This window comes from Malania oleifera, chromosome 13 (genome assembly GCF_029873635.1).
Source record: "Malania oleifera isolate guangnan ecotype guangnan chromosome 13, ASM2987363v1, whole genome shotgun sequence".
Taxonomy (NCBI): domain Eukaryota; kingdom Viridiplantae; phylum Streptophyta; class Magnoliopsida; order Santalales; family Ximeniaceae; genus Malania; species Malania oleifera.
This window is the reverse complement of record NC_080429.1, coordinates 18,599,414-18,611,500: the sequence shown is the minus strand read 5'-3', so window position 1 is coordinate 18,611,500 and position 12,087 is coordinate 18,599,414. Positions and strand designations below refer to the sequence as shown.

Genomic DNA, 12,087 nt, shown 5'->3' with positions numbered 1-12,087 from the left:
TTTTTGTCTCCATATCCATACCCTTTATGTATCCTCTCATAATTTTTATTATCTCTTCCAACGTGTCTATTTAGATTTCCTCCTATAAATATTTTCTCAGTCCCTTGTATGCCTTGTATAATAAAATTGTCTCTTAAGATTTTCTGCTAAACCGACTTGAGGAGCACAAGCATTAGTGATATTTATTATCTCTTGTCCTAATGCCATCTTGATTTTTATAATTCTATCTCCTACTCTAACTACATTCACAACGCAATCTTTTAAGTTTTTGTCTATGATAATGTCTACTCCATTATTATGTTTTTCTTTTCTAGTGTACCAAAGTTTGAATCATGATTTATCAATTTCTCTAACTTTCTCCCTCACCCACTTAGTTTCTTAAAGGCAAATTATATTAATTCTTCTTCAGATCATTGTATCCACAATTTTCATGCTTTTACCCGTAAGTGTCCCTATATTCCAAGTTGCTAAATCTAATCCTAGTTTCCTGAACTAACGTTTTTATCTATCCACGTCTAGAATGATGCAGGAACTCTCGTATATTTGACACCGTACCCGGGCGCCGACACAGCGCGTCGCTTTGGGGCGACGACCTAGCCCACCCTACCACACTTTTCGCTAAGCTCGGGTGGTTCAAGTGTAACGTGTCGTTGTAGGAAACGCCCCAACAAATATTTTGTAAGGATTCATATCATAATGATCTGACAAATTTTACGTTGGCTGTCAATTAACTAACGCAACCCTCCTCCTTTATCCGGGCTTGAGACCGGCTCTATGTGAAAAAATTAGGACATTAAGTGCATCACAAATGGAGTTAAATGGAGAGAAATAAAAATCAAATAAACTATATTTTATTAATAAGCCTCAATTCAATATAGACATTTAAAAATAAAAATTTAAATTTAAGTTCTCAAATTCACGCAAGCAAACGCAACCTTAATGTAATTTGGGCCCGATAAGGCCCAACCAAAAAAACAGAGGACTAGGGTTTATGACTTGTTATTTAAACAGTCCCACGCATTCATCTGTTCACCCTCCGCCGTTAGGGCTTGACCCTGCATCTCTCTCTCTCTCTCTCTCAACAGTCCAATGCATTGTTCTGTTCAGCCTCCGCCGTTAGGGCTTGTGTCTGCATCTCTCTCTCTCTCTCTCTCAGGGTTATGGATTGCTATGATTGTGGGAGCTGGGCTGTGATGAGGATATGAGATGTCATGCACCACTCTGATTTGATCAATTCAGTGCTGATAAATATTTCTCACCCATACATATCTGAGCCCTCTCCCATTTCATCTTCCGAATTGCATTTTACTATTTAAGGTACTTCAATCTCTTCCTTTCCTGTTTTTTCAAGTTTTGTAAATTTTATTTGATTTTTCGCTCTAGATCTATTTCTGTTCGAACCAAATGATGTGGTCTTTCCATTGAAAGACTAAACCGTGATGCGGACCGCACAGCTATTGGCTTCTGGGGATAATCTTCTGGTTTCTGATGGTTCTTCCTCCTCTTTCTTTCTTTTGTTTATTTCAATGTTTTTTAAAATATTTTGTTTTCTGTGATTTGATTTTCATCGGCATTTTGCGTTTAAAAACTTTGGTACGATTCAGTTTTGCCCAAATCCAAACACATATGGTTGCTATTAGAGTTACTGTCATTATGTCAAAACACTAATTTGCATTTTTTGTTTCCGGTCCTCAACTTTCAGTTCGTCTGTTTGAACTTAAAGCTCAACTTCGCCGTTCTTTTTAAATTTTTATTGTTTTTTCTTTACTATGAAATACCGAATAAAATGTTGCAATCGAAGCTGAGATGTCTAAATTTGCATATAGATTTAGAGGGCTTTTACTTGAAATCTGTCTCTGAATTGGATCACTTGGTTTTCCAAATGATTAAACAATCGAATTGGTTAGATATGAAATGGTATCCATCATGTTTCTGTGCATGGTTTATTGATTTGGATAAGTAAAAATAATATAGGAAGTGAAAAAAAATTCAGTCTTGAAATAAAAATGATAAAAGACAACACCTAATTGACAAATATGTGTGTGTGTGTGTGTGTGTGTGTAGGTTAACCACTAAAAAATTGAGGGCAGGATTAGTGGCTTTTATATATGGTTGGACATTAGATTTGATGGCTTAATTCTTTTGGTTAAATTTACCTATAAGATCAGTTATGCTATATGAATCAAATGTTGGGTGACTCAGAAATAATATATTTCAAATTGTAAGACGGCATATATGAGTTTGTCAAGGTTGATGAGTGGTGTAAGATTAAAAAATAAATCAAGGAATAAACATACTTACTGTTAGTTAGGCATAACTCAAATAAGATAAGAGAGTAATGGTCTATGAGTCTCATATTTTGACTTGAGATCCATTGGTGTATGTTGTTTGCGTATGATAGTGTTGATTGATGATAGTAGAAGGGGTGGAGTCTAAGATAGAGCTTTGGATAGTTGTACTAACTTTAAAGGGTTTAAGATAAGTAGGAATAAGAAAGAATGTATAAAATGTAATTTCAGTAATGCAAGTGATAGTGGGGAGAGGATTAAACGTAATAATTAAGAGATTAATGACTAATAGATTTAAATATCTCTCTCTCTCTCTCTCTCAGCTCTCTTTGAGCTTCTCTGCTCTCTCTGCACTATTCTGTGCTATATTGTGCTGTACAATACATCTTCCAGAGCCCTCAATTTATAGGCTTGAAATTTACATTATAATCAATACAAATCAATCAAATTGGAAGTTAAAACTGAGAGATTAATGGAAAATAAAAGCACCATGCGTTTTCTCAACGCGTTGTCTCCTAATTGTCTTATGACTCTATCTTTAATAGTCATTTTTACCAAAAAATAAAAAATAATAATAATAAAAGAAAAAAAGAAAAAAATGTTTAATGCAAGGATCTTTTTTTTTTTTTTTTCCTTTTTTTGTAAAGAGTTAATGACACCTCAATTGACTTTAGTAATTGCTTGTATTATTAAATTAGGTTGTGATTAATTAATAGTATGATTAAATAATTAATCGTATTGTTTGGATGATTTTTGAAAATTTTGACATAATTATAAATTGGAAGTTACCAAAAATAGAAAATATGTTTAAATAATCTAATATAATAATTTTTCCATTTATTTTAAATCTCTATCTTAATTTTTTTCTTTTTAATTAATAATGCTCATGATCATTGATTTACGAGACAGAAAGTAAAAAAAAAAAAAATTAAACATATAAAGGCACAAATCTCTCTTTTTGTCTTTTTTTTTTTTTTTTATAATGCTTGTGACATTATAAATTTTAGATGGTCAATAATTTATCTTTTCCCTTTTTAAATTTTAAAATTAGAATATAAAACTTGTGCCTAATTCTTAACTCGAAAATGGTTATCCCAAAAAATGCGGATCGATCGGTCAAAAGATTTCAACCCAGATCCGGTGACGCTATCGAATTCGAATCTTAGGCTGGGGTGGCTATCTTAAGTATATCATAATTCCAAAATCGAAAATCTAGGACACTTGGAGTCTAAAGGGCCAAACTATTTCTATAGTTTGGCTTAGGTAAGGACAAGGACATTCAAGTTTAATATAGGGATGGCAATAGTATGGTTGATTTTCTTGTTAAAGAAGGAGAAATAAAAAATAATGTAATTTACGAAAAACATCTCTTACCACATTATTTAAAAGGTATTCTTCGGATGGATAGATGGGGTTTTGTTTTCGTTCGTAGTTAGTTCAACTCTAGAGTTTCGTTTGATGTATTTTGTTTTGATTTTGATTGTGTTTATGTTTTATTGTCTTTGTTAAGTATGTTTAGTTTTGTTGTCCTAATTTGGTTGATTGCTGGTGTTGGTTTTTTTGGGAGGGTTTTTCTGTATTCCCCCTTTTATTTTATCGTGTAACCACAGTATTCCTCTGCCAAAGGTAAGGTATATTAATAAATAAATGGAGGTGCCATCCTTGTTAGGAACCTAGGAGCATTCAGATCAAAGTGACACCAATAATTTTACGTGGTTCGGTCAATAAAGACCTACGTTCACGGAGCACACAACAAAATTTACTATCTCGCCGAAAATATTACAATTCTCTCTCTCTCTCTCTCTCTCTCTCTCTCTCTCTCTCTCTCTCTCTCTCTCTCCCTTCTTCCTCATCTCTCTTTGAGCTTCTCTGCTCTTTCTGCACTATTTTGTGCTATACTGTGCTGTGCAATGCATATTCCATAGCCCTCAATTTATAGGCTTGGAATTTACATCATAATCAATACAAATCAATCAAATTGGATGTTAAAACTGAGAGATTAATGGAGAATAAAAGCACCATGCGTTGTTTCCTAACTGTCTTCTGGCTCCATCTCTAATTATCTCCCACTTGGAGATAGAGACGCCTCCTCAACCAGTATCATGAATAAATGATGTGTTCAAAATATGTGTCTTCAAGTAAGTAATCAATATACCTTCTGTCTGGTATATGGGACTGAGTAGATCTCCTAAGCTCTGGTGCTGGAGTAGAAGACAGTGGTGCGATGATCTACTCTACTGGTTCCTCCACCTGAGGATTCTCGGTGTTCTACTGATGTGTCCTGACATCTTCTAAAACGTCTATCCTTGTACATCATCTTTTCATAAAAAATCACATCTCTGCATTTGATCACCTTTTTGTTTTCGTTATCCCAAATGCGATATCCAAATTCATCCCCACCATAATCGATGAAAGTGCATTTCCGAGATTTTGGATCCAGTTTATTCCTGACATGATCATGTACATATACGATACAACCAAAAACTTTCAAATGTGAAAGTCTTACCTCTTTGTTACTCCAAACTTCTTCAAGTAGACTGTAGTCCAATGGTACTGAAGGACTTCTATTGATCAAATAAGCTGCTGTGTTGATTGCTTCTGCCCAAAATATTTTTGGCAGGCCTGATTGCATACGCATGCTTCTAGCTTTCTCTGTCAACATTCTGTTCATCCGCTCTGCTACGTCGTTGTGTTGAGGCGTACCTGACACAGTTCTTTCCATTCTGATACCATGCTCATAATAGAATTTCTTGAACTCGGTGTCAACATACTCTTCACCGTTATCTGTTCTCAGCTTTTTAATTTTCAACCCAATTTCGTTTTCTACCATCGCTTTCCAAATTCTAAAAGCATCAAAAACATCAAATTTATACTTCAGGAAGTAAACTCATATCTTCCGTGAATGATTATCGATAAACGTGACGAAGTAATGCTTTCCTCTTGTAGACGAAATGGTTGTTGGTCCTCATACATCCGAATGGACTAGCTCAAGTCTTTCTCTCTTCGGGATACTGATATTTGTCTAAAAAAGTGTTCTGCTTTTCTTACCTCGCGCAATCGTTAGTACACCATTTGAAACTTTTCATTCATCGCCAATGAATTTCGTTGTGTATCCCTCATCTGCCAGTTGACCAACTGAGATCGAATTCTTTCTCAAGTCTAGAATATACCTAACATCCTTCAGCTTCCATACTGACCCGTTTATATTGATCTTCATAACTCCCTTGCCGGTTACGTTGCAAGGTTGATTGTTGGCAACATACACCTTACCAAAATTACCTGGTGTGTACTTCTCTAGGCAATCTCTGCAGCATGTGGCATGAAATGAGGCTCCGGAGTCTAAGGCCCAAGACTTTTGCTTGCTCTCCAAAGAGCATATCAGCATCTCATCATTCTTGGAAGCAATATTTGCTTCTGACTCTGCCCTCATCTCGAATTCTTTCTTCTGACTCCTACACTGGTTCTTGTAATGACCAATCTTTCCACTGTTCTAGCACTTAATAACTTTAGTGCTCTAAGAACCTGTGTCCTGAGTACCTCTGGGATTTCCAGATTTAGACCGTCTAGGCCTAGATCTGCCGCAGTTGTTTGATCGTCCATATCTGTTTCCTCTGCCTCGACTCTCCATATTCAAGGCTAAAGTCGAATTGGAGCTATGGTTCGGCTGCATTCTTATTTCCTCCGTTAAAATCATGCTAACGACCTCATCGTATACAAGCTTCGATTTTCTTGCGGAGCTACTGATGGCAATGACGACACCATTCCAATTTTCAAGCAACTGACTGAGAATCAATAGAGCACGAATCTCATTATCAAACGTTATCTCGACTGAGGCGAGTTGATCAGACAACTTATTGAAGTTATTCAAATACCTGCTGAAACTCTCACCTGCAGACATGTTCATCGTAAATAGTCTTTTCATGAGATGTACCTTGTTTGCGGCTGAAGGCTACTCGTACATATTAGAGAGTGCATTCATTATAGACTTGGTGGATGTTATATGCTTGATATTGAACGCCACAGATTTTGACAACGTCATTCTGATGGCTCCGAGGGCTTTTCGATCAAGCAACTCCCACTCGTCCTCGTTTATGGATGTTGGCTTACCCTTCAACGGTAAGTGTAATTCCTTCCCAAACAAATAATCCTCTATCTGCATCTTCCAAAAACCAAAATTGTTTTCGTTGAACATTTCGATTTTGAGCTCTTTTCATTCGACATCTCGATTCGTTGATCTAGAGATGGAATTAGCTCAAATGGATAGCGGTTGGATCTGGAACGATCGAAAACCCTAGAAACGGTTCAAATCGCTAGAAAAACAGACCTAAAACGACCCCGAAAAGTTCAGCCAAAGTTTCAGTCAAACCTGGTCAAACTTGCTAACGTGGCAACTGCTAACGCGGCACCCTACTGACGTGGCAGAGGTGGGGCCCCCTGGTGACGTGGAGTTGACGTGGCAGCGTGGGGCCCACCAGCTGTCATGTCAGTGCTGACGTGGCACCTCCGGCTGACGTGGCACTCTTCTGCTGACGTGGCCCTGCTGGCGTGGCAACTGACGCAGCAGCGCTGATGTGGCCAGTTTTAAGAGGTGGGTTAGATCCTCGGATCTTGGGTTCACCCGGATCTAAGTCTCTTGCCGGTTTGGGTTGGGTAGTGTACCGGGTCAGGTCAAGGCGGATCGGGCGAAGAAGATGCATGCAACGCGTAAGGAACTGTTCGCCGGCGTGTGCGCAACGCGTGGAGAGGCGTCTTGCTCCGGCAAGGCGCGTGTAGATTCTACAGAACTCCATTCGAGCTCTGTCTCGCACGCTTCTCTGCGTCTCGGCGAGCTTAATGCAATGGTGGCCTCAAAACGCAGTTTTGATCTACTGGATAGAGCTTTGAATTTCGGGATCACTTCCAATCTAGCTTTTCTGCTCCGACCGGTCTCTGATACCATTTGTTAGGAACCTGTGGGCATCCAGATCAAAGTGACACCAATAATTTTACGTGGTTCGGTCAATAACAACTTATGTCCACGGAGCACACACCAAAATTCACTATCTCACCGAAAATATTACAATTCTCTCTATCTCTCTCTCTCTCTCTCTCCCTTCTTCCTCTCTGCTCTCTCTGTACTATTCTGTGTTATACTGTGCTGTGCAATACATCTTCCACAGCTCTCAATTTATAAGCTTGGAATTTACATCATAATCAATACAAATCAATCAAATTGGAAGTTAAAACTGAGAGATTAATGGAAAATAAAAGCACCACATGTTTTCTGACTCAGCAACGCGTTGTCTCCTAGCTGTCTTCTGACTCCATCTCTAACAGTCATTTTTACCAAAAAATAAAAAAAATAATAAATAAAAAAAAAAGAAAAAAAATTTTAATACAAGGATTTTTTTATTTTTATTTTTGTAAAGAGTTAATGACACCTCAATTGACTTTAGTAATTGCTTATATTATTAAATTAGGTTGTGATTAATTAATAGTATGATTAAATAATTAATCATATTGTTTGGATGATTTTTGAAAATTTTGACATAATTATAAATTGAAAGTTACCAAAAATAGAAAATATGTTTAAATAATCTAATATAATAATTTTTCCATTTATTTTAATTCTCTATCTTAATTTTTTCTTTTTAATTAATAATACTCATGATCATTGATTTATGAGACAGAAAGTAAAAAAAAAAAAATTAAACATATAAAGGCACAAATCTCTCTTTTTTTTTTTTTTTACTAATGCTCGTGACATTATAAATTTTAGATGGTCAATAATTTATCTTTTCCCTTTTTAAATTTTAAAATTAGAATATAAAACTTGTGCCTAATTCTTACCCCGGAAATGGTTATCCCAAAAAATGCGGATCGGCCGGTCAAAAGATTTCAACCCAGATCCGGTGACGCTACCGAATCCGAATCCGAATCCGAATCTTAGGCTGGGGCGGCTGTCTTAAGTATATCATAATTAGAAAATCGAAAATCTAGGACACGTGGAGTGACCAGCCAATGACGGCAGGATCACGTTATCAGGGGCTAGTGTACACGTGGCGCCCCGCGAATGAGTTAGCAAAAGCGAAGCTTTTTTTTTTTTTTTTTTTTCTGAAATTCGTTAAGATGGCTCCTGCAGGGGGTGGGGCAGATAAGTATCGTTCTTACTTGCAGGGTGAAGGAGAGAAGAACACCCAGTGGAGGTTTGGTGCTCCTCCTAACTATGATGCTGTCAACAAGCTCTTTGAAGAAGGCAGGACTAAGGTAATTATATATGGAAATTTTGATTATGGGTTTCATTTTTTTTTTGCGTGCCTTATAAGCTTATGATTATTACGGATTCACATGACAATAAGAGATTAATGAATATAAAGAAAGGTCTGCACCTTTCTTAATCTTATCTATTGTTACATAAGCTTGTAATGATCATGGATTGAAATAGAAAGCTTTTTTTGAAAATTAAACCTCTCTTGATGTGCGAGTAATATTTAATAGGTATGGACTCCAGGGTCACTTGAAGAAAAAGTACAGAACCTTGTGAAGACATGGGAGATGGAGCTTTTCCACAAGACCTCCTTTGACCAGTATAAATCACTTGATCCAAACAAGTATACCTTCAGCTTAAATGGTAATTACCAATTCTTGCTACCTTCTTCTCATCTTTTATCTATTTATTTATTTATTTTTTAGAAGTAAATTTAGGGGCATTTGACTTTCGAGGTAATGAATACTTGTGTTTAATTAGGAATATTATGACAAAGTTAGGAACATCTTGAATTCTCCAAGAAAGTAACAACATAGGATGACCAATATAACTATTTAAAACCTTAAGCGATCTTCAACTCTTAATTGAATCAAATTTACAAGACCGAAATATTCTTATCATTTATTTATGTGGGAAAACAAATTCTTTTCTTGTTGTTATTATTATTATTATTATTATTATTATTATTATTAGATTTTCTAATTATTATTTAATAATAATTATCATTATATTTTTCATTATTGTATTCAAATCATTCATTTTATAAGTAATTTTAATTAAATTTAAAATAACAATATCATGTAAATTTAAAATAAAAGTAAAAGGACCCATAAATTTATGTTATTTTATAAAAAATTACGAAGAACATTTGAGAAATTTTCTACTCTTTTTAATTATCACATACAAAAAATTATCATTATAAAGTCAATTTTGAAATATGTTAATTAAGTAAAATAATTATAATGATTTTTCTTTGTATTATTATTATTTTTTTGTATAATTTTTGTACTTTTATAATTTCAATCATGTTTTTTAATTATTATTATATTCAATGACAAAAAAAAAATTTGTACAATCAAGTTTTAAAATCATTATAAATTTAAAATATTCTTTTCTCATTCTCATAATTTTTTAGAGTCATATTAATTATTAAACATCTCTCGGTTCATCATATTTTTTTCTGTTTAAACTCTTATTATTCATTTGGATCAAAAATTTTATTGGGGAAAAGGAAAGAAAAAGAGAGGAAAAGTAGAAGGAAAAATATTTTCCCTTTAAATATTATAAGAAATGAAAGTTTATTTTAATATATTTAAAAATATGAAAAAGTTAAATATTAATAATCAAAATAATCAAAATTTTGTTCATAAATTTAATTTATTTTTTTTATTTTTCTTAATAACTAACTATAAAAATGAAAATTTATTTCATATTTTTCTTTTCGACCTTAATTATATGTAAGAAAAATTGTTAAGTCTTTTCGAGACACGGCAGGAGGGGAAGCGCTGAGTCTGGAAGACAAGCGCAAACTTGGGGGAGGCTACAACGCCATGTTGCAGACCTCCTTGCCGGAGAAGTACCGCTGCTACGACCCCGCCGCCCACACCGCTGACTCCTCTGACCGTGCGTTCACCACCACATTCCCACGCGGTTTTGCGCTCGAGATTCTGCAAGTCTACTCCGGGCCGCCGCTCATCGTCTTCAAGTTCAGGCACTGGGGCTTCATGGAGGGTCCTTTTTTGGGGCATCCCCCCACCGGCGAAATGGTCCAACTCTTCGGAATCGGCATTTTTCAGGCATCCTTCCTTCGATTCTCTTCTTCTTCCTCAATAATTTCAAGAGTATTTCTTAATTTCGCATATAAGATTGATGCTCGGCGTGGGTGTTGAAATTAATTAATTTGCAGGTGGATGAAGATATGAAGGTGGTGAAGGTAGAGTTCTTTTTCGATCGGGGAGAACTGCTCGGTGGTCTTGCAAAGGCCGCCGGATCCGGCGGCGTCGTTGATGATCTACCTTCAAGCTGTCCCTTCCTTAGGAACACTGGGTAGTCAATGACTCATAATGTAGTATTGGAGGAATAAATTTGAGAATTGGGAGTGCATTTAGATTTCGTGAATTTGAACAAAAATTCGCTCGCTTTTGTATTATTGTTTTAGATGGGTTAATTTCATGAGAATTTTAAATTGAGCATTTTTTAAAATTTTGTTCTTGGAAATTAATAAGTAAAAAAAGAATTTAGTAATAAGGGTGTACAAAAATTACCGAAAAAATGAAAAAGGGACCGAATTGAAAGCATAATTTCAGAAACTACAAACTGATAATTGTTTACAAGCGGAAGAGAACGGTGATCTGACCTTCAACCATAACTGCTCAAGTCTTAAAGAAAGAGATCTGAAATAAGAAAGAGAATTATGAGAAATAGAGAAAGAGATTTGTGAATTATCTTTACTCTCACCGTGTTGGAGTAGGATTTTTGGCCAGTTCTATATAACCATAAGTCAATGTGTGATCCTATCATTAAAGGAGGATTGTGAGTTTTCAAAACCTCTCATTTGAATTTCAAATCAGATTCAAAATCTTTCGTTTGAATTTCAAATCGATGACGTAGTCTTAGAAGACTTAGTCTTAGTATATCAAGTAGTTACTATAAAATCTTATCTCCATATTTGATTTTTTGAATAAAATAATAATTATAATAATTTAGATAGTAGTATTTTCAAATAAAACAAGATATGTTATGTGTGCTACTAAAAAAAGGAAACATGCGCGCTAACATTCTCCCACTTGACTCACATGATATATCTTAAAAACTTTATGGGATGAGAAATTCAAAATTGAATATGGTCACAATACTACTTTAACTTTTATAGAAAGATAATACATGATTCTTGGTGGTTTTGTTTTTCTTTATATTGTAAACAATTTCTTCCATGTATCACAATGTACTACCTTTCTTAATAAAACTTTATGTGGTAACTATTTATGCATAACTTCCTATAAGTCATTGTGGGTCTAATGTCACAATGGACAATTTTAAGAACAAATACTATATGTGCACAAATAAATTGATTTTATCGACAATTAAATAAAAGATCAAGAACAAAGTGTACTAACCAATCTCATGTTTTCCATATCTGCCACCATTAAATCAGTACTTATATATTCAATGGTCACTTCTTGTTCTTTGATTCTTTCTCTAATAGTAAGGTACTTTATGTCGATGTGTTTACTTCTGCTCCCACTCTTGTTGTTCTTTGAAAAGAACACTGCTGCCGAGTTATCACAGTAAATCCTTAATGGCTTTGATATTGAATCCATGATTTGAAGCATTGTGATAAATTTCTTTAACCATTTGGCCTGTGAAGTTGCTTCAAAGCATGCTAAAAACTCTGCCTCCATAGTAGACGATGCAACTATTGTCTGTTTGGTGCTCTTCCAAGATATAGCACCACCTGCTAACATAAAGACATATCCTGAAGTGAATTTCTTTGAATCTTGACATCCGGAAAAAATCCGAATCTGTAAATCCAACCACTTCTAGATTGTCTAC

General features: G+C 35.0%; 1 protein-coding gene and 1 non-coding gene across 2 annotated transcripts; both read left to right on the top strand.

Moving 5' to 3' along the window:
• Nucleotides 1–1,185: 1,185 nt before the first annotated feature.
• On the top strand, nucleotides 1,186–1,277 carry LOC131147037 (small nucleolar RNA Z221/R21b). Its single transcript, XR_009134568.1, has one exon. It is a non-coding gene; the product is annotated as a small nucleolar RNA Z221/R21b (small nucleolar RNA).
• A 6,507-nt stretch (nucleotides 1,278–7,784) lies between these two features.
• LOC131146918 (pathogen-related protein-like) lies at nucleotides 7,785–10,737 on the top strand. Its single transcript, XM_058096766.1, has 4 exons — nucleotides 7,785–8,534; nucleotides 8,766–8,898; nucleotides 10,030–10,331; nucleotides 10,442–10,737. The coding sequence occupies exons 1-4, from the start codon at nucleotides 8,289–8,291 to the stop codon at nucleotides 10,583–10,585; spliced, it is 825 nt and encodes a 274-aa protein (XP_057952749.1). The 5' UTR covers nucleotides 7,785–8,288; the 3' UTR covers nucleotides 10,586–10,737.
• Nucleotides 10,738–12,087: the final 1,350 nt, after the last annotated feature.

Coding starts and splice junctions, on each gene's coding strand:
- LOC131146918 (XM_058096766.1), top strand. CDS start 8,289: ATGACGGCAGGATCACGTTATCAGGGGCTAGTGTACACGTGGCGCCCC. Junction 8,535..8,765: donor TTGAAGAAGGCAGGACTAAG/GTAATTATATAT, acceptor AATATTTAATAG/GTATGGACTCCAGGGTCACT. Junction 10,332..10,441: donor TCGGAATCGGCATTTTTCAG/GCATCCTTCCTT, acceptor ATTAATTTGCAG/GTGGATGAAGATATGAAGGT.